The sequence below is a fragment of the Triticum dicoccoides genome, chromosome 7B (genome assembly GCF_002162155.2).
Source record: "Triticum dicoccoides isolate Atlit2015 ecotype Zavitan chromosome 7B, WEW_v2.0, whole genome shotgun sequence".
Classification (NCBI taxonomy): Eukaryota; Viridiplantae; Streptophyta; class Magnoliopsida; order Poales; family Poaceae; genus Triticum; species Triticum dicoccoides.
In genome coordinates this window covers 363,702,238-363,724,146 of record NC_041393.1, presented here as the reverse complement: position 1 = coordinate 363,724,146, position 21,909 = coordinate 363,702,238, and the positions used below count along the sequence as shown (strand labels likewise).

Genomic DNA, 21,909 nt, shown 5'->3' with positions numbered 1-21,909 from the left:
CACAAGAGGTTAACAATCATAAGTAAATATGTCAAGATTCAATACAGACAAGTCCCAAGCCCTTTGCAAGCAACATCACTTGGCACATGGGGGCTAATGTGTGAAGAAGTTCTTTTAAAATTTGCAGACAAATTCGGCTCATCTTTTACAAAGGTAAACTGGCTTCTGTGGGCTAGGAAATGAAGTTTTTAAGATCCAAATGATCTGGGTCATCTTTTTTCAAGGCAAGCCAGTTCATGGGGGCTATCGCTCAAAGTTTTTACTGTGATATACTCCCTCCATTCCTAAATATAAGTCCTTGTAGAGATTCCACTACAAACCACATATGGATGTATATAGATGCATTTTAGAGTGTAGATTCACTCACTTTGCTCCATATGTAGTCCATAGTGGAATCTCTACAAAGACTTATATTTAGGAATGGAGGGAGTACTGATTAAAGTCTTTGCCATACTCACTCAATTTTTTCCTATAACTAAGACTTGGGGGCTGGATAATGTATATTAAGAGAGGAAGCAGAAGTTTGTACCTCATATTTCTGGTTCATCTGTTTGACTATGCCCATCTCAAGATCACAACAAGCATGCACTTGACTAAGATAGCCAGAGAACAATTCACTGACGCCTAGATGAGAATAGTTGGCAATACTAAACTTGACCTTGCGCTTCTCAATCAGCTTTTCCTTAGCAGAGTGCTTAGCCAGGATGGTAGGATTCCCCGGTTCTGTGTAGCCAGTACCGGCAACGAAAACATCTTCAGCACTCTCCTCAGTAGGCTTGATTGGACTTGGCGGCTTAGCACCCGAAGGGTCAAGGGTCAACATCTATAGGTTCTGTGGAGGTGCTAGGGTTTTCTGGTGGAGGGTTATCCGTAATCTCCTATGGATTTTGCACAGAGGCATCAGATATTGGTGCTTGTTTTTCTGGCTCATGGACTTTTGGGTCTTCGGCTGGCTTGTTGGTCTTTGCTTTCTTGTTGAGCTTTGCTATCCCACTAGAAGAAAAGATGAAGAGGCCAGTATGTATGTTTATAAAACAATGAAGTCAATAATTATTACCCAGGGGCAGTCTTGGAAGCCGGCAGTTGGGTTTGTGATGGGTCGCCAGAAGAGGAATGCGAAGTTCCCTGACAATTTGAGTCAGAAGGATTAAGTGGCTGGCGAGTAAGACCCACCTTCAGATAAAAAGAGATTAAATCCTGAAGCACCTCTTTGCGGCGCTTGCAAGGAGCCAGTGTGCTGGGTAACCTGGAAGACAGATCTCCACCTCCACTATTCCAAGTTGGCGCCGGTTCTCATGCTATTGTTGCTTCAAAATAAAGTTTGGATCCAAGTAAGCTAAAGGGTGAGAAAACCTTACTTTCTGGGTCTCTAGTCGACTTTTCTGTCTAGGCAAAGGCTCTGAGTCGGAGGAAATAATAGTTACCTCTTCATCACCCGCCTGTTTGGCTTCCGAGTCGTCCTGAGAGGAGTCAGCGTCAATAAGATGTATAAAAAGGGAACCAAGAGAGTCAAGCTCTACCTCCGACTCATCCTCTAGAGTGAGTAGTTCTGAGGCGGTTGATTTCTTATTATTTTTCTTTGTGGTCTTGATCTTAGCCCTGGGTTTCTTGGGCGCTTTCTCTTTATCTTCATACTTCTTATTCCAGAAGGCAGATTCAACCTGCATAAGTCACAAGAAGATAAGGGATATGCAGGTTATATAAACAATGAGCAAAGGAAATGAGTTGGAAAGCTTACATCTGGTGGCGGGTTAAGTTTGCAAAAGGGATTCAACCCCACTTTGCTACAGCTCTCCAAGCTTTCCCCAAGAAGGGACTTGGTCATGTCGTTGATCGCTCTATCAGTCAGACTTATTTGGCAGTGGCGCTGTGGAACTTTGACATCACCGGTATATGCACACATCAAGCCGGGCCGGCAGCTCAAAGGCATAACCCTCCAAGCAACCCAGCAATGGACCAGGTCGACGCCGGTCAGTCCATTGGTCAGCAAAGCTCTATCCTTTGAAAAGGTAGGCATATATTTAGCCCTTTCAGCAATGGTGAGCCGGTCTGGAAGAGGGTGCCTTGGGTTGAGCCGGTGGTCACGATAACCCGACAGAGGATTTTCTTCAGGTGGGATGTGTCTTGGCAGTAGAACCAAGTTTGATTCCAGTCCTTAGGATGATTTGGAAGGGCAGCAGAAGGAAAAATAGCGTCTCTTCATTGTTGAACTAAGACTCCACCGAGCTCTAAGTTGGGTTCAAGTAATAATATTCTCTAAAGAGTTCAACGTTGGGTTCTTCTTGAAGATACACTTCACAGAAGACTTGGAAATTGCAGATATATGAAACGGAATTGGGTCCGATGTCTTGGGGATGGAGTTGAAAAAAGTGTAGAACATAACGAAAGAATTTTGACCCGGGCGGTGAGAAGCCCCGGTTTATGTGACCAGCAAAGACTATAACCTCATTCTCCTTTGGCTGATGTCTAGCTTCATCCGGATTTGGAACACGCCAGTGGATGGTATTCTTTGTTGACAAGATGCATGTTTTGACATAATCATCGAGCATTTGTTCCGTGACGATTGAAGGAACCCCATCGCATGATGTGACGGTCTTAGTCATGTTTGCTACACAAGGCCTAAGAAGAAGATATGGGCAGATTAAATTCATATGGTAGCATTAGTCATAGATAAATACTGGCGGCTTAAAGATTCAGAGTTAGGCCGGCAGGCAGTTGACATGTTACAGATTATTATTTAACCCGATGTGGCAGAGCTAATGGCTATAGATATGGAGTGAAGCAAAAAATTTACTAAGTGCTGGATAATCAAGATTTATAAAGTTCCACTTATAATTTTGGATCTACAACGGTCCTAAAAATAAAAGTAATTCCTGAACCTAAAGGCTATGGCAGTGGAAGGACTCGCGAGCTCAGATCAAAACTCGGACAGAGGGGAGCAACTGCGGTTGAGAAATAGTGTTAAACTAGTACCATGCAATCTGTGTGCCGTTTCCAGATCAAACTACTCGTTCTAAAGGGGAAATATGAAGAACGGTGAAGAACACTGACGAACAGTGAAAACCCTAATGCAGATCTATTACGAAGCAAAGTCAGAGCTTACTGATGATGATGAACAGTGGAGGTGCGCCGCATTTCTCTGGTCCGATCAAGTTGATGTAGCGGCCAGAGTGGGTGTTGCTGAAGATGGCGGCGGCGGAGCTCGGGTCGCAGCGGGTTGTGAGAAAGACGAAGATGCAGAGGCGGGGGTAAAAGTGAAAACAGGGGCCGCTTGTCCCTATTTATAAGGAAGAAATGAGATGGCATGTGCGGAAATCAAGGAGACGAGATGATTAGGTTAACAATAAGGGTGTCTTGATTCTCGGGAAGGCTATTAACGATAAGGATCCGTTAAGATATACTCAGTTTTTTGCGAAATCAATGTGCATGACGTCATGTCGGGTTACCAAGGATTGATGGTATTACGTCGTGGCGAGTTACAGAGATGCAAATGGAGTTTCCACACAAGAGTGTGATTTTGTTCAAACTAAAATCATGAAGATTTTTGGGGAACGTAGTAATTTCAAAAAAATTCCAATGCACACACAAGATCAAGGTGATGCATAGGAACGAGAGGGGAGAGTGTGTCCACGTGCCCTCGTAGACCGAAAGCGGAAGCATTAGCACAACGCGGTTGATGTAGTCGTACGTCTTCACGGTCCGACCGATCAAGCACCGAAAGCATGGCACCTCTCCGAGTTCTTGCACACGTTCAGCTCGATGACGTCCCTCGAACTCCGATCCAGCAGAGCTTCGAGAGAGAGTTCCGTCAGCACGACGGCGTGGTGACGATGATGATGTTCTACCGACGCAGGGCTTCGCCTAACCACTACTACGATATTCTCGAGGAGGACTATGGTGGAGGGGGGCACCTCACACGGCTAAGAGATCAATGATCAATTGTTGTGTCTATGGGGTGCCCCCCTCCCCCGTATATAAAGGAGTGGAGGAGGGGGCCGGCCAAGGGGAGAAGGCGCGCCCAAGGGGGGAGTCCTACTCCCACCGTGAGTAGGACTCCTCCCTTTCCTATTTCGGGAGGGAGAGGGAAGGAAGAGGAAGGAGGGAGGAAGGAAAGGGGGGCCAGGCCCCCTCCCAATTCGGATTGGGCTTGGGGGGCGTGCCCCCTCCCTTGCTCCTTTCCCCTCCTTTCCACTAAGGCCCATTAAGGCCCATATACATCCCGGGGGGTTCTGATAACCTCCCGGAGCTCCGGTATTGTCCCAATCTCACCCGGAACCTTTCCGGTGTCCAAATATAGTCGTCCAATATATTGATCTTCATGTCTCAACCATTTCGAGACTCCTCGTCATGTCTGTGATCACATCCGGGACTCCGAACAACCTTCGGTACATTAAAACACATAAACTCATAATATAACTATCATCTAACTTTAAGCGTGCGGACCCTACGGGTTCGAGAACTATGTAGACATGACCGAGACACGTCTCCGGTCAATAACTAATAGCGGAACCTGGATGCTCATATTGGCTCCTACATATTCTACGAAGATCTTTATCAGTCAAACCGCATAACAACATACGTTGTTCCCTTTGTCATCGGTATGTTACTTGCCCGAGATTCGATTGTCGGTATCTCAATACCTAGTTCAATCTCGTTACCGGCAAGTCTCTTTACTCGTTACGTAATGAATCATCCCGTAACTAACTCATTAGCTACATTGCTTGCAAGGCTTGTAGTGATGTGCATTACCGAGAGGGCCCAGAGATACCTCTCCAACAATCAGAGTGACAAATCCTAATCTCGAAATATGTCAACTCAACAAGTACCTTTGGAGACACCTGTAGAGCACCTTTATAATCACCCAGTTACGTTGTGACGTTTGGTAGCATACAAAGTGTTCCTCCGGTAAGCGGGAGTTACATAATCTCATAGTCAAAGGAACATGTATAAGTCATGAAGAAAGCAATAGCAACATACTAAACAATCAAGTGCTAAGCTAACGGAATGGGTCAAGTCAATCACATCATTCTCCTAATGATGTGATCCCGTTAATCAAATGACAACTCATGTCTATGGTTAGGAAACATAACCATCTTTAATTAACGAGCTAGTCAAGTAGAGGCATACTAGTGACACTCTGTTTGTTTATGTATTCACACATGTATTATGTTTCCGATTAATACAATTCTAGCATGAATAATAAACATTTATCATGATTTAAGGAAATAAATAATAACTTTATTATTGCCTCTACGGCATATTTCCTTCAGTCTCCCACTTGCACTAGAGTCAATAATCTAGTTCACATCACCATGTGAATTAATACCAATAGCTCACATCACCATGTGATTAACACCCATAGTTCACATCGTCATGTGACGAACACCCAAAGGGTTTACTAGAGTCAATAATCTAGTTCACATCACTATGTGATTAACACCCAAAGAGTACTAAGGTGTCATCATTTTTTGCTTGTGAGAGAAGTTTAGTCAACGGGTCTGCCACATTCAGATCCATATGTATTTTGCAAATTTCTATGTCAACAATGCTCTGCACGGAGCTACTCTAGCTAATTGCTCCCACTTTCAATATGTATCCAGATTGAGATTTAGAGTCATCTGGATCAGTGTCAAAATTTGCATCAACGTAACCCTTTACGACGAACCTTTTTGTCACCTCCATAATCGAGAAACATATCCTTATTTCACTAAGGATAATTTTGACCGCTGTCCAATGATCTACTCCTAGATCACTATTGTACTCCCTTGCCAAAATCAGTGTAGGTATACAATAGATCTGGTACACAGCATGGCATATTTTATACAACCTATGGCCAAGGCATAGGGAATGACTTTCATTCTCTTTCTATCTTCTGCCGTGGTCGGGCTTTGAGTCTTACTCAATTTCACACCTTGTAACACAGGAAAGAACTCTTTCTTTGACTGTTCCATTTTGAACTACTTCAAAATCTTCTCAAGGTATGTACTCATTGAAAAACTTATCAAGCGTCTTGATCTATCTCTATAGATCTTGATGCTCAATATGTGAGCAGCTTCACCGAGGTCTTTCTTTGAAAAACTCCTTTCAAACACTCTTTATTCTTTGCAGAATAATTCTACATTATTTCCGATCAACAATATGTCATTCACATATACTTATCAGAAATGTTGTAGTGCTCCCACTCACTTTCTTGTAAATACAGGCTTCACCGCAAGTCTGTATAAAACTATATCCTTTGATCAACTTATCAAAGCGTATATTCCAACTCCGAGATGCTTGCACCAGTCCATAGATGGATCGCTGGAGCTTGCACATTTTGTTAGCACCTTTAGGATTGACAAAACCTTCTGGTTGCATCATATACAACTCTTCTTTAATAAATCCATTAAGGGATGCAGTTTTGTTTATCCATTTGCCAGATTTCATAAAATGCGGCAATTGCTAACATGATTCGGACAGACTTAAGCATAAATACGAGTGAGAAACTCTCATCGTAGTCAACACCTTGAACTTGTCAAAAACCTTTTGAGACAATTCTAGCTTTGTAGATAGTAACACTACTATCAGTGTCTGTCTTCCTCTTGAAGATCCATTTAATCTCAATGGCTCGCCGATCATTGGGCAAGTCAATCAAAGTTCATACTTTGTTCTCATACATGAATCTCATCTCAGATTTCATGGCCTCAAGCCATTTTGCGGAATCTGGGCTCACCATCGCTTCTTCATAGTTCGTAGGTTCGTCATGGTCTAGTAACATAACTTCCAGAACAGGATTACCGTACCACTCTGGTGCGGATCTTACTCTGGTTGACCTACGAGGTTCAGTAACAACTTGATCTGAAGTTTCATGATCATCAACATTAACTTCCTCACTAATTGGTGTAGTAGTCACAGGAATAGATTTATGTGATGAACTACTTTCCAATAAGGGAGCAGGTACAATTACCTCATCAAGTTCTACTTTCCTCCCACTCACTTCTTTTGAGAGAAACTCTTTCTCTAGAAAGGATCCATTCTTGGCAACAAATGTCTTGCCTTCAGATCTATGATAGAAGGTGTACCCAATAGTTTCATTTGGGTATCCTATGAAGACACATTTCTCCGATTTGGGTTCGAGCTTATTGGGTTGAAGCTTTTTGACATAAGCAACACAGCCCCAAACTTTAAGAAACGACAACTTTGGTTTCTTGCTAAACCACTGTTCATCAGGCGTCGTCTCAACGGATTTTGATGGTGCCCTATTTAACGTGAATGCGGCCGTCTCTAAAGCATAACCCCAAAATGATAGCGGTAAATCAGTAAGAGACATCATAGATCGCACCATATCTAGTAAAGTACGATTACCACGTTCGGACACACCATTACGCTGTGGTGTTCCGGGTGGCATGAGTTGCGAAACTATTCCGCATTGCTTCAAATGTAAACCAAACTCGTAACTCAAATATTCTCCTCCACGATCAGATCGTACAAACTTTATTTTCTTGTTATGATGATTTTCAACTTCACTCTGAAATTCTTTGAACTTTTCAAATGTTTCAGACTTATGTTTCATTAAGTAGATATACTCATATATGCTCAAATCATCTGTGAAGGTCAGAAAATAACGATACCCACCACGAGCCTTAATACTCATTGGTCTGCATGCATCAGTATGTATTATTTACAACAAGTCAGTAGCTCGTTCCATTGTTCTGGAGAACGGAGTTTTAGTCATCCTGCCCAAAAGGCACGGTTCGCAAGCATCAAATGATTCATAACCAAGTGATTCCGAAAATCTCATGCGCTTTACACCGATATGACCCAAACGGCAGTACCACAAATAAGTTGCACTATCATTATTAACTTTGCATCTTTTGGCATCAATATTATGAATATGTGTATCACTACGATCGAGATCCAACAAACTATTTTCATTGGGTGTATGACCATTGAAGGTTTTATTCATGTAAACAGAACAACAATTATTCTCTGACTTTAAATGAATAACCGTATTGCAATAAACATGATCAAAACATATTCATGCTCAACGCAAATGCCAAATAACATTTATTTAGGTTTAACACTAATCTCAAAAGTATAGGGAGTGTGTGATGATGATCATATCAATCTTGGAACTACTTCCAACACTCATCACTTCCTCTCAACTAGTCTATGTTTATTATGTAACTCCTGTTTCGAGTTACTAATCTTAGCAACCGAACAAGTATCAAATACTCAGGGGCTACTATAAACACTAGTAAGGCACACATCAATAACCTGTATATCAAATATACCCTTGTTCACTTTGCCATCCTTCTTATCCACCAAATATTCAGAGCATTTCCGTTTCTAGTGACCATTTCCTTTGCAGTGTAAGCACTCAGTTTCAGGCTTTGGTCCAGCTTTGGGCTTCTTTGCTAGAGTGACAACTTACTTGCCATTCTACTTGAAGTTCCCTTTCTTTCCCTTTGCCCTTTTCTTGAAACTAGTGGTCTTGTCAATCATCAACACTTGATGCTCTTTCTTGATTTCTACCTTCGTTGATTTGAACATCGCGAAGAGCTTGGGAATCATTTTCGTCATCCCTTGCATACTATAGTTCATCATGAAGTTCCAGTAACTTGGTGATGGTGACTAGAGAAATCTGTCAATAATTGTCTTATCTGGAAGATTAAGTCCCACTTGATTCAAGCGATTGTAGTACCCAAACAATTTGAGCACATGCTCACTAGTTGAGCAATTCTCCTCCATCTTTTAGCTATAGAACTTGTTGGAGACTTCATATCTCTCAACTTGGGTATTTGCTTGAAATATTAACTTCAACTCCTGGAACATCTCATATGGCCCATGAAGTTCAAAACGTCTTTGAAGTCCCGATTCTAAGTCGTTAAGCATGGTGCACTAAACTATCAAGTAGTCATCATATTGAGCTAGCCAAACATTCATAACGTGTGCATCTGCTCCTGCAATAGGTCCATCACCTAGCGGTGCATCAAGGACATAATTCTTCTGTGCAGCAATGAGGACAATCCTCAGATCACAGATCCAATCCGCATCATTGCTACTAACATCTTTCAACACAGTTTTCTCTAGGAACATACCAAAATAAACATATGAAAACAACAACGCGAGCTATTGATCTACAACATAATTTGCAAAATACTACCAGGACTAAGTTCATGATAAATTTAAGTTCAATTAATCATATTACTTAAGAACTCCCACTTAGATAGACATCTCTCTAATCATCTAAGTGATCACGTGATCCAAATCAACTAAACCATAATCGATCATCACGTGAGATGGAGTAGTTTTCAATGGTGAACATCACTATGTTGATCATATCTACTATATATTTCATGCTCAACCTTTCAGTCCCAGTGTTCCGAGGCCATATCTGCATATGCTAGGCTCGTCAAGTTTAACCTGAGTATTCTGTGTGTGCAAAACTGGCTTGCACCCATTGTAGATGGACGTAGAGCTTATCACACCCGATCATCATGTGGTGTCTGGGCACGACGAACTTTGGCAACGGTGCATACTCAGGGAGAACACTTTTATCTTGCAATTTAGTGAGAGATCATCTTATAATCCTACCGTCAATCAAAGCAAGATAAGATGCATAAAAGATAAACATCACATGCAATCAATATAAGTGATATGATATGGCCATCATCATCTTGTGCTTGTGATCTCCATCTCCGAAGCACCGTCATGATCACCATCGTCACCGGTGTGACACCTTAATCTCCATCGAAGCATCGTTGTGTCTCGCCAACTATTGCTTCTATGACTATCGCTACCGCTTAGTGATAAAGTAAAGCAATTACAGGGTGATTGCATTGCATACAATAAAGCGACAACCATATGGCTCCTGCCAGTTGCCGATAACTCGGTTACAAAACATGATCATCTCATACAATAAAATATAGCATCATGCCTTGACCATATCACATCACAACATGCCCTGCAAAAACAAGTTAGACGTCCTCTACTTTGTTGTTACATGTTTTACGTGGCTGCTACGGGCTGAGCAAGAACCGTTCTTACCTACGCATCAAAACCACAACGATAGTTCGTCAAGTTAGTGCTATTTTAACCTTCTCAAGGACCGGGCGTAGCCACACTCGGTTCAACTAAAGTTGGAGAAACTAACACCCGCCAGCCACCTATGTGCAAAGCACGTCGGTAGAACCAGTCTCATGTAAGCGTACGCGTAATCTCGGTCCGGACCACTTCATCCAACAATACCGCCGAACCAAAGTATGATATGCTCGTAAGCAGTATGACTTGTATTGCCCACAACTCACTTGTGTTCTACTCGTGCATATAACATCAACGCATAAAACCTAGGCTCTGATACCACTGTTGGGGAACGTAGTAATTTCAAAAAAATCCTACGCACACACAAGATCATGGTGATGCATAGCAACGAGAGGGGAGAGTGTGTCCACGTACCCTCGTAGACCAAAAGTGGAAGCGTTACCACAACGCAGTTGATATAGTCGTACGTCTTCACGGTCCGACCGATCAAGCACCAAAAGCACGACACCTCCGAGTTCTTGCACACATTCAGCTCGATGACGTCCCTCGAACTCCTATCCAGCCGAGCTTCGAGGGAGAGTTTCGTCATCACGACGGCGTGGTGACGATGATGACGTTCTACCGAAGCAGGGCTTCGCCTAAGCACCGCTACGATATTATCGAGGAGGACTATGGTGGAGGGGGGCACCACACACGGCTAAGAGATCAATGATCAATTTTTGTGTCTATGGGGTGCCCCCCTCCCCCGTATATAAAGGAGTGGAGGAGGGGGCGGCCAAGGGGAGGAGGCGCGCCCAAGGGGGGAGTCCTACTCCCACCGGGAGTAGGACTCCTCCCTTTCCTATTTGGAGAGGGAGAGGGAAGGAAGAGGAAGGAAGGAGGAAGGAAAGGGGGGCCGGCCCCCTCCCAATTAGGATTGAGCTTGGGGGGGCGCCCCCTCCCTTGCTCCTTTACCCTCCTTTCCACAAAGGCCCATTAAGGCCCATATACCTCCCGGGGGGTTCCGATAACCTCCTAGAGCTCCTGTATTGTCCCAATCTCACCCGAAACCTTTCCGGTGTCCAAATATAGTCGTCCAATATATCGATCTTCATGTCTCGACCATTTCGATACTCCTCGTCATGTCCATGATCAGATCTGAGACTCCGAACAACCTTCGGTACATCAAAACACATAAACTCATAATATAACTGTCATCTAACTTTAAGCGTGCAGACCCTACGGGTTCGAGAACTATGTAGACATGACTGAGACACGTCTCTGGTCAATAACCAATAGCGGAACCTGGATGCTCATATTGGCTCCTACATATTCTACGAAGATCTTTATCGGTCAAACCGCATAACAACATACGTTGTTCCCTTTGTCATCGGTATGTTACTTGCCCGAGATTCGATCATCGGTATCTCAATACCTAATTCAATCTCATTACCGGCAAGTCTCTTTACTCGTTATGTAATGAATCATCCCGTAACTAACTCATTAGCTACATTGCTTGCAAGGCTTATAGTGATGTGCATTACCGAGAGGGCCCAGAGATACCTCTCCGACAATCGGAGTGACAAATCCTAATCTCGAAATATGTCAACTCAACAAGTACCTTTGGAGACACCTGTAGAGCACCTTTATAATCACCCAGTTACGTTGTGATGTTTGGTAGCACACAAAGTGTTCCTCCGGTAAGCGGGAGTTACATAATCTCATAGTCATAGGAACATGTATAAGTCATGAAGAAAGCAATAGCAACATACTAAACGATCGAGTGCTAAGCTAACGGAATGGGTCAAGTCAATCACATCATTCTCCTAATGATGTGATCCCGTTAATCAAATGACAACTCATGTCTATGGTTAGGAAACATAACCATCTTTAATTAACGAGCTAGTCAAGTAGAGGCATACTAGTGACACTCTGTTGGTCTATGTATTCACACATGTATTATGTTTCCGGCTATTACAATTCTAGCATGAATAATAAACATTTATCATGATTTAAGGAAATAAATAATAACTTTATTATTGCCTCTAGGGCATATTTCCTTCAAAGCTTGACATGAACAAGTTCAAGTCAACCTGGGGCCTAATGCTGGGGATATAACTCCTAGGTGTGACCCGCCCAGGAGGCGTCGGGTCATACCATTGACGGCTCGTTATGAAGAAGTTCGAGGAAGCCCAAGGCGTGAAGATGGCGACTCGCGGAGGCAAGCCTGAATAAGGCCCAAGACAGGGGCATGAGCCGCTGTATGATAACTTGTATTGTAAGGCAATGATTAGTTACAAACTGAGCCGGTCACGATGTGTGAGCCGGCCAGGACTCTGTAAGCCACCCTGGTCTCAACCTGTGTATATAAAGGTGAGACCCGGTGGCGGGTTAACTCAAGAAACAACCAATCAAAAGCTAGGTCAAGTGTATTTGCTCCCTAGTAATCGAGACTCGTGCAATACAACCAAATGCAAGAGTAGGCTTTTACCTCCACTGCGAGGGGACGAACCTGGGTAAATTCTCTTGTGTCCTTTGTCCCGTTCAACCCCTCCAAGCTAACCTAGGTGCGATGGCTCCACACCTAATTCCTTTCACTAGGACATATGCCATGACAAAACCACAACACCCACCGTATACTTTCTTCAGGAGAGAAGCCTCTGGTGAAAACTATGGCCCCCTGGTCTATTTTTATCATATTATTTCCAGGTTTATAAAACCAAAAGCCCCAAAATACCTTGATGCAATTTACTTACTTTTATTTGCTTTTTCACATCTATTTATCTTTTATACCTATCTCTATCAGATCTCATCCTTGCAAGTAACCGTGAAGGGACTGACAACCCATTTATCGCGTTGGGTGCAAGTATTTGTTTGTTTGTGTAGGTGCGATCATTGGAGACTTGCGTGTACCTCCTACTGGATTGATACCTTGGTTCTTAACTGAGGGAATTACTTATCTCTAATTTGTTGCATCACCCTTTCCTCTTCAAGTGCTGGCCGTCGCCCCCTTGTGGGAGGGGAAGGGTAGAGGCCAAGAGGCGCCCAAGTGCTGGCCGCCGCCCCCTTGGAGTTTCCTAGCCTTGCGCCCCCCTTGCCATATTTCACAGAGGGAGAAGGAAAGAGGGTGGAGAGGGAAGGAAGTGGGAATCCTAATCCACACTTGCCTTTGTCCCTTCCCCTTTCCTTCTCAATCCCTAGCCGGCCCATATGTGGGGTGCACCAGCCCCTTGTGGCTGGTGCGTTTCCCCTCTTGGCCTATAAGGCCCATATCTTTTGCCGGGGCTGCCCGGAACCCCTTCCGGTGACCCGATATGTACCCGGTACTCTCCGGAACACTTCTGGTGTCCGAATGCTATCGTCCTATATATCAATCTTTACCTCTCAACCATTTCTCGACTCCTCATCATGTCCGTGATCTCATCCGAGAATCCAAACAACATTCGGTCACCAAATCACATAACTCATATAATACAATATCGTCATCGAATGTTAAGCATGCGGACTCTACGGGTTCGAGAATTATGTAGACATGACCGAGACACCTCTCCGGTCGATAACCAATAGAGGAACCTGGATGCTCATATTAGCTCCTACATATTCTATGAAGATCTTTATCGGTCGAACCGTTATGACAACATACGTAATTCCCTTTGTCTATCGGTATGTTACTTGCCCGAGATTCGATCGTCGGTATCTTCGTACCTAGTTCAATCTCGTTACCGGCAAGTCTCTTTACTCGTTCTGTAATACATCACCTCATGACTAACTCCTTAGTCGTTTTCTTGCAAGCTTATGATGTGTATTACCGAGAGGGCCCAGAGATACCTCTCCGATACTCGAAGTGACAAATCCTAATCTCGATCTATGCCAACTCAACAAACACCTTCGGAGATACCTATAGAGCATCTTTATAATCATCCAGTTACATTGTGACATTTGATAGCACATAAGGCATTCCTCCGTATCCGGGAGTTGCATAATCTCATAGTCGAAGGAATATGTATTTGACATGAAGAAAGCAATAGCAATAAAACTAAATGATCAATATGCTAAGCTAACGGATGGGTCTTGTCCATCACATGATTCTCCTAATGATGTGATCCCGTTATCAAATGACAACTCATGTCCATGGTTAGGAAACCTTAACCATCTTTGATCAACAAGCTAGTCAAGTAGGGCTCACTAGGGACACAGTTTGTGTCTATGTATTCACACATGTATTTAGGTTTCCAATCAATACAATTCTAGCATGAATAATAAACATTTATCATGAATAAGGAAATATAAAATAACAACTTTATTATTGCCTCTAGGTCATATTTCCTTCAATAAGCCGCGAGATGGGTGAGGCGGTTCTCCTCATGCGGAAGATCTGAGCAGGCCTGGATGAAGGATGATAGACGCGTCTCGTCTTACGTGAGGTTGGCAACAGCGTGGTCAAACTTGTGGCTGAGCTAGCGAATCTTGTTGGAGACGATGGCCCAATCGGACTTCGGGATCCTGCAATCGATGAGAGTGTTGACGAGGGTCTTGAGTCGTGTGCAATACTCCTGGACAGAGGAGTGCCCTTGGAAGAGCCATGAAACTCCTCGAGTGCCTGGACGCCCTGTTGATGCCGGTTGTCGTGGCAGAGAGTGTAGATCTCCTTGAAGAGGACGTAAGTGTTGGGGCGGTCAACACGGATGGTGCTAACGATGTCCTCCGAGATCATGTCGTATATCCAATGCACGATTCACTAGTCGAGTTGGGTGCTGGTGACGTCAAAGAGATGCTGTCGGGCTCGACGTAGCCGTCTGATGGTCGGCAAGGCCATAGGGTTGAACTCGGCATCGAAGAACGTCAACCAGAGAGTGAAGTTGGGTGGCAAGAGCTTGAGGGTGGCGGGGATTTGGGAGTGGATGTTAAGATTGAGGATGACAGAGAGAGGAACGGGCAACAGATCTGCGGTGAAGGGACCGGAGCCGCCGGTGGAAACGTCGGAGCATATGTCCATCGGAGGAGTGGAAACGTGAATCCGGGGATGGTTCTATAGAAAATTATACCATGTAGAACTAGAGGTGAAGAAAATATTTTTTTTGAAAAGGAGGATGATCCCCGACCTTTGCATCTGGGCAATGCATGCATCCATTTTATTAATTATTCGAAAAGACCTTACAAAGTAATACAATAGGAAGTCTGAAGCCACCATCTTGGCAACATCTGTCACTACTCCTATCCGTTTGATAAAGCAGTGCCGTAAGTCCAAGCCGAATACCAAACAGACTCACACCAAAGCCTAACATCTAAAGTCGGAGGCCCCAACCAATCCATTGCCCGTGTCTGGGGCACACATAGGTCCGGCACACTCACAGAGGCCATCGCCGCCTTCTGCTGATCCATCATCAGAGCAAGTACTAGTGCATTGACCTTGCCAGGCCTGCCTTCGACACCCCCACAGCGCCAGACTACGCCTCCTCCCTACGCGTCTTCATCATCACACATCTGTCGCCGAGACCCTACAACACCACGCCACCGAGACTCCACGACGTCGACGTGTCACATGAAGCGCTGCTCAACCGCTGAAATCGTCCACTGGTCCCTCGAGCCAATGGACACCTCCAAGGATGACGTCCCAAGGAGGGAACGACACAAGAGCGCCACCGTCATCCGATCGTATGATCTAGGGTTTCTCCTGAATATAGCGGAGGGAGTATGGAGCTTCTCCTTGGCGATGTCTTCAAGAAGTAAACGACACAAGAAGCGCCGCTATCGCCAACTTTAGCAATAGCCGAAAGCAGGTTTTCATCTGGATCTGCTCCATGAATCTCCATCCACCAGCGTGTGCACCGGACGACCGACACCTTCACAGCCCCAAGCGCCTCCACGGCTTGGGCTGATGTGTTGGTCAACCCTGCCACGCCTCACCGGCGCAGCCTGGCCACCGTATCCCGTGAGGCTACCGGCCACCCCAAAGGAATGACTGAATTGTATTGATCCTCTGGTAGAGTCACTACAATATCTAAGCTCCCTTGAATTGAAGGGTTGTGAGCACTCCGGGGCTGGGAGGGTAAAGTGACCACGTCACTTAATTTTTCTAGAAAAATCACTTAGTTTTCCTAGGAGAACCACGATCTCTTACTAGGCAAGTAGGTATTATTATTTTTTAATACGGTACAACAGAAATCGCTCATATACACAAGCATACACTCACTCTATGAATGCATGCACACCCTATCCATATGAGCTCCTCATAGTGACTGGGCCACTATATCATCTTTAGATTGACGAAGCCGCAATAGACGCCTTCTTAGTCGATGGGAATGTCTCCTCCCACCGAACATACATCCCAAAAGCCTGGAATAAATCTAGGAAAATGCGAGCATCAATGACAAGTCTAGGACTTTAACTCTGGTGAGCTAGGGATACCAATGTCCTAGTAACCATCCAATAGTAGGTATTGTTTACTGTTTGGGATAAGCATCCAACTACGTGTGTCCAACACTTGAAGGGTTGTGTGTCGCTTAATCCTTGAACTAAAACCATGACATTTATTTTGGATCAGAGAGGCAACTTTTTTGCAAGAAAAAGGGTTACATGTCGCTCATGCACATCTGGTACGAGGGAAGTTAATATATCCACGCCTATCGAAGTGATGTATCATCGCACAGTGCACGGTTACCGCCAACTTGGCCCATCACCGCCTCCTCTACGTCACATGGATGGATGCGCCGTAAGTCCATCACCATGCCTCATGGCTCGCCCATGTCTCCATATTTCTCCCTTCCCTCATTTCGTTATGCCTAAACCATCACCATCTCCTCCACACCACACGGTTACATAGGCACCCGGCCCATCACCTGCTCCTCTGTGTCATATGGTTGGACGGGTGCTACCAGTCCATCACCGCCTCCTCCACACAACACAGTTGCAAGGGCACCCCGCCCACACCGCCTCCTCCGCACCACGAGGATGCACGGGATTTGCATGTCCACCACCATGCCGCACACCCCGCCTATCGCCTGATATTTCTCCTGTTATTTTATGCGGTAATTAACGCCCAACGACGATGCTCAAGGCCTATAGGAGCAGGTGGCAAGGTAGGCCGCCACGGCTAGCGATGGTGTTGTACAAGGACATCTATCATCTTCGGAACTTGGTCGCCTTCATCGACATGCCATGGTCCACAAGGTCTGCTGTACAAATCCGATACGTCCTTCCCCTTCCTCTGTCATCCTTTCTTTGGTAGCCTAATTCAAATTCAATCTCGCTCGCTTCGGGACTAAACAAGTAGGAGGTTATCTCACAGTGTAAGGTTTCAATCTAAAAGCCTTAGCCTCCACTGCTTGAGTACCATGTTCATGCTTGTGGATTAACAACCTCAGGTAGTTTATACATGGCATGCTTTATGCTGCCTCTGTTCCACAATGCAATGCATATTAGTTTTTTTAAAAGTCAAAAGATGTCCATGTTTGACCAAGTTCTATTCAAACGATGGAAGGCTCAAAATCAATGAATGGAGCAAAGTGATGAATGCGCACACACAACTAATTGGAGACAAAATGAATGTGCGCAAGCCACAAGTTGGAGATAGGTTTATGTCCATTCTCCGTTATGGAGATGGACCAGTTTATCTGTTTTATGGTATTTTACCTAGGAGAGAGGATTAGGTCGTAGGTATTAAGAACAACTAATTAGTGTTAATTTATATATGACTATGATAATGATGAGAAGTTTTATTATGTGCTACAATGTGTTAGAGTTGCTGATGATGAGGAGGAGGAGTTGCTATTATGAGTACTATGATGAGGAGTTGTTATTATAACTAGTGACCAAGTTGTTATATGATGTCTCATGGACGAAAATGATGATGATGAGTTGTTATATGACAATGATGTATTATGATGATAAGTTGTTAAAGATATGATGATGATGATGATGATGATGATGATGATGATGATGATGATGATGAGTTATTACATCATTGGGCGAAAGAACCGCTGGTTAGTTTCAGGTGGATGGATCCAAAGTGATCAAGGATAGGCTTGACTATAAAAGTACGTGCGGATGTTTTTTTTATAAATTTGGTCAAACATTGATAGGCTTGACTTTGCAAAACAAAGTATGCACTATATTTTAGAACAATGAGAGTATTAATTAGCATTTGTTTCCATGCCTAAGGAGCACAATCTATAACTAAACTTAATTGGCACTAAAATAATAAAACAAGATCATAACTAGGTTATTCTATGAAGATAATTTGGTTAAATTGTCACCGGGTTGCTTATGTACACAGTTGATCAGGCCTTATTAGTGCATCGATAATGTTGCATTCAAATGAAAGCTGAATCACTTGTACTATTATCTCTTGATCCTCCCATTTCCGTCTCTTCCTCTTAGAAGCCGCTATAAACATGCTTCATTCCCTTTCCTATCGTTAGTCTGTGCGAAGCATTGCTTTTATTTGAAATACGTTGTTTCTATTTTGATTCTGACTACACATGTGAATGATCAATATTGAAAATCAGAAGCCATATACTTTGGTGCAATGTTGCAACTTCCAAGATTTCTCACTCCCACTACCCTTTTATTGTTATTGCAGACCATTATTGTTGGTGTTTTGTATTATTTGTATCTGACCAAGGTAAGTTATGAAATATCGGTTGGTCAAATCATAGAGTTGTATGATTGTTGTGGATGTATACTATAATCAGAAGCCTCAGTTATGCATATCATAATTTTTGAATTTGTTTTGCAGATGAATATTATCATGTCATTCAGTACTATATGGCTTAACTATGCAGGTCCGGGCCATGAGTGACGCCAACCACTATTTTGAATATATTTTTTGCAGTGCTGCTAACACACCAGTAACAAACAAATAAACGAATAGAAAAGTAGAACGACGTGGCAAGACGCGTGTATGCTTTTAGTAATATACATGGACAGGGTTTGCACAAGTGCCGGCCTAGCCAACCACCTCAGCTATACGTGCGGTAACAACTCCTATGCAGTAGCTAAACTGATCGTGCCGTAGGAGACCGCTTCCAACACTTTCTTCTCACAGAATCGGAATAGTCGAAACGAGGACAAACGATGGATCATGACCCGCAAAAGGAAAGAGAAAACGACGGATCATTACAGGAATGGAAACAGAATTGGTGCATCCTCTCCTAAATATGACCCAAAATTAGAGAGGACTAGTAAACCAGCATGCTAAAATTAGAAGCCGAGATCAGCTCTACTCATACAATTGCAGATGCAGATCAAGGAAATGATTGGGTTACTTTCTTGTGACAATTCATCCGGTGAACTAGAACCCAAATAGTCGAAACGACGATAAACGATCGATCATTACAGGAATGGAAACAGAATTGGTGCATGACTCATGCTACTTGTTGTATTTATTGGATCTATGCAAGTTCGACGGCGTACGGACGTGGCTACTAGCTAATTTTTTGAGTTTGTCTAGCCGAGGATGCAGGCCTTGAATGCGTCCATGTGCGCCGGGTCGATGGACACGGAGGCTTGCACCTCGCCGTCGCGCCGGCCGCCGACTAGCACCATCTCGCCGTCGTGGTTCATGGACACCAGCTCCACGCGCGCGGGCTTCCCGAACCCGAAGTCGGCCGCCTCGTAGGCCCGGAACCGAGGGCTCGCCGCCACGTTGGTCATCCGCTGAAACGGCAGCCGCATCAGCATCTGCATCCACCCCTTGTCCGTCCCGGACAGCGGCGCCGCCTCCATCTCGGCCACCGCCGCCTGCACGGCCCGCGCCGCGCGGAGGATGCCGGACTGGCCGAGGAGGTCCGCCGCGTCGGCGCAGCTCGCCAGGCACGCGCGCACGCAGTTGCCCAGGTAAGCCTCGCTGACTGGCGGGTCGAGGCGGGAGCGCAGGTCGGCGAGGAACATGAGGTACGTGTCGTCCCCTGCGCCGAGCCCCTTGGATCGAACGAACGCCGTCCAGCTCAGTGCCGCCAGCGCCACGAACGTCGACACCGGTTTCGGCTTGGGCGCGTCGCCACCGGTAGCAGACTCGTCCGAGGCGAGGTCGTCGATCCGCCGCCTGAGCGACTGGATGTCGTCGGCGCCGAGGTAGAATGTCCGGCGCGCCCGCAGGAACCGCTGGCTGAAATCGTACTGCCCCCTCACCTGCGAGTGGTAAATACACATGATGGATAAGCTCATTCATGGCAGGCATTGCTTCCTTGCCCACGACTATGCACGGTCATGGAACTGAAAATTGTTCCGTGTGTGTCATCTATCTTGGAGGTGGCAGGCATACGGTTAGCATGGTGCAACCGACGAACCAACTACAGTTTAGTTGACGTAGCAAGCAAAAGTTGACAAAGCTACCGACGTACACGGAGCTACAAGTAGCCCTACCTACATAGATTCACGAACATGGAAAAAAAAGAAGAAAAAAAGAGATGAGTTTACCACAGGGAGATTGGGCGCGACGGTCTTTAGCATGTCGCGGGCGAGCTCGTCGCCGTTGGGGTGCTGGATGACCTCCCGGCCGTAGTGCGGCGGGCCGAGGACCTTGGTGACCGGGGAGCCCTCGCGGGAAGCGGAAGACCAGGCCTCCATGAATCGCCAAACGGCGCGTCCGTCCGCGACTACGTGGTGCACGGACAGGCCCACCGCCAGGCCGCCGCTTAGACGAGTGGCCTGCACTGACAGCACGGGCGCCGGGAGCACCCGGGCATCCAGCTCCGGCACCAGGCTCAGGAATGCCAGGATGTCGTGCGCCTCGTCGCCGGCTAGACGCTGCACGTCCATATCGCCCTCGGCCTCCAGGAAGGCGACCCCGGCGTGAGTGCAGTCCACGAAGGCGTCCCCGGTCTCCACCGCGTACTCGAGCATCCCCGCCAGGGGCAGGTAGTGCGCCAGGGTGTCCGCGAGAGCGCGCTTGAGCCGCTCCACCACCGTCGGGAAGCCGTCGGCATCCCCAAGCTCGTACAGGAACACCCGCTGGATCGGCGGCAGCACGACCCACGGCGAATCGAAGAAGGAAAGTTCAACGCGCTGCACCTCCCCCAGCACCGAGGGCGCGACCCGGGAGACTGAGACAGCCCGCACGGCCGCAGCTTTGGCGGCGGCGTCGGAGCTTGCCTCGCCCATCCCGACGGGTACTTATCGGTCGTTCGCCGGAGAGCTAGGGTGGTGTGAGCTGACCGATGGCTGGGCGCTTATGGGGTTCCACTTCCAACTGCGTCCAGCTTAAATCGCGGCAGCGGTGGTGGACGTCTTCTTGCGCAGGAAGGAAGACGGAAGCTGCTGGGCCTACGATCAGTTTGGTCCGATATACTATATGTGCCAAGTGAGCAAGATATTTGGCCGATTCATACGGATGCCGCTATGTATGCTGCGTTGGTGGATGTACGTCTCGCTGGGGAGAAAGAAGCGCGCACGCGCGATACCAGAGCAAAACTGAAGTGAGATGCGTGTCTGGTTTCTGGTGTACGTACACACCCTCCTTTTTATACCTGGAGACATCCTGACATAACCACTCATTCAGCTCTGCTCATTGCTTATTTACTTTGGAAACTACCAGCTGGTTCATCGCCGGAGAGTACAAGGTTTGCTCCAAAGGGACAGCCAGTTTCTTTATTCATTTTCATTTCGGAGGATAAAAACGACAGCTAGCGTGGCTGAACCCTGCCCTGCGGCGGACAAATGTGTGTCTCTGTGCGCCTATGCTTGCATCTCGAAAAGATCCAACGACGTCGGAGATGGGTGACTGATGCGGTGCTTCCGTCAGGGATCACGTCAATCATGCAGACCCGACAGAGAATAGTCCAAAATTTTGCCTCCTTTGATAGGCTAGATGATTGCCGGTGAGTTGTAACTGGATCATATAAATTCTAATGATATGTGTAACATTTCTTTTATAGACATTTCTTTTATAGGACATAAATACTGTAA

General features: G+C 45.6%; 1 protein-coding gene across 1 annotated transcript; it reads right to left on the bottom strand.

Annotated features, from left to right (window-relative positions):
• Window positions 1–19,295: 19,295 nt before the first annotated feature.
• LOC119339271 (phenolic glucoside malonyltransferase 1-like) lies at window positions 19,296–21,457 on the bottom strand. The gene is made up of 2 exons (XM_037611390.1): window positions 20,422–21,457; window positions 19,296–20,133 (listed from the first exon to the last, which is right to left on the bottom strand). Exons 1-2 carry the CDS (start codon window positions 21,103–21,105, stop codon window positions 19,450–19,452), a joined length of 1,368 nt encoding a protein of 455 aa, XP_037467287.1. The 5' UTR covers window positions 21,106–21,457; the 3' UTR covers window positions 19,296–19,449.
• Between the last annotated feature and the right edge of the window lie 452 nt (window positions 21,458–21,909).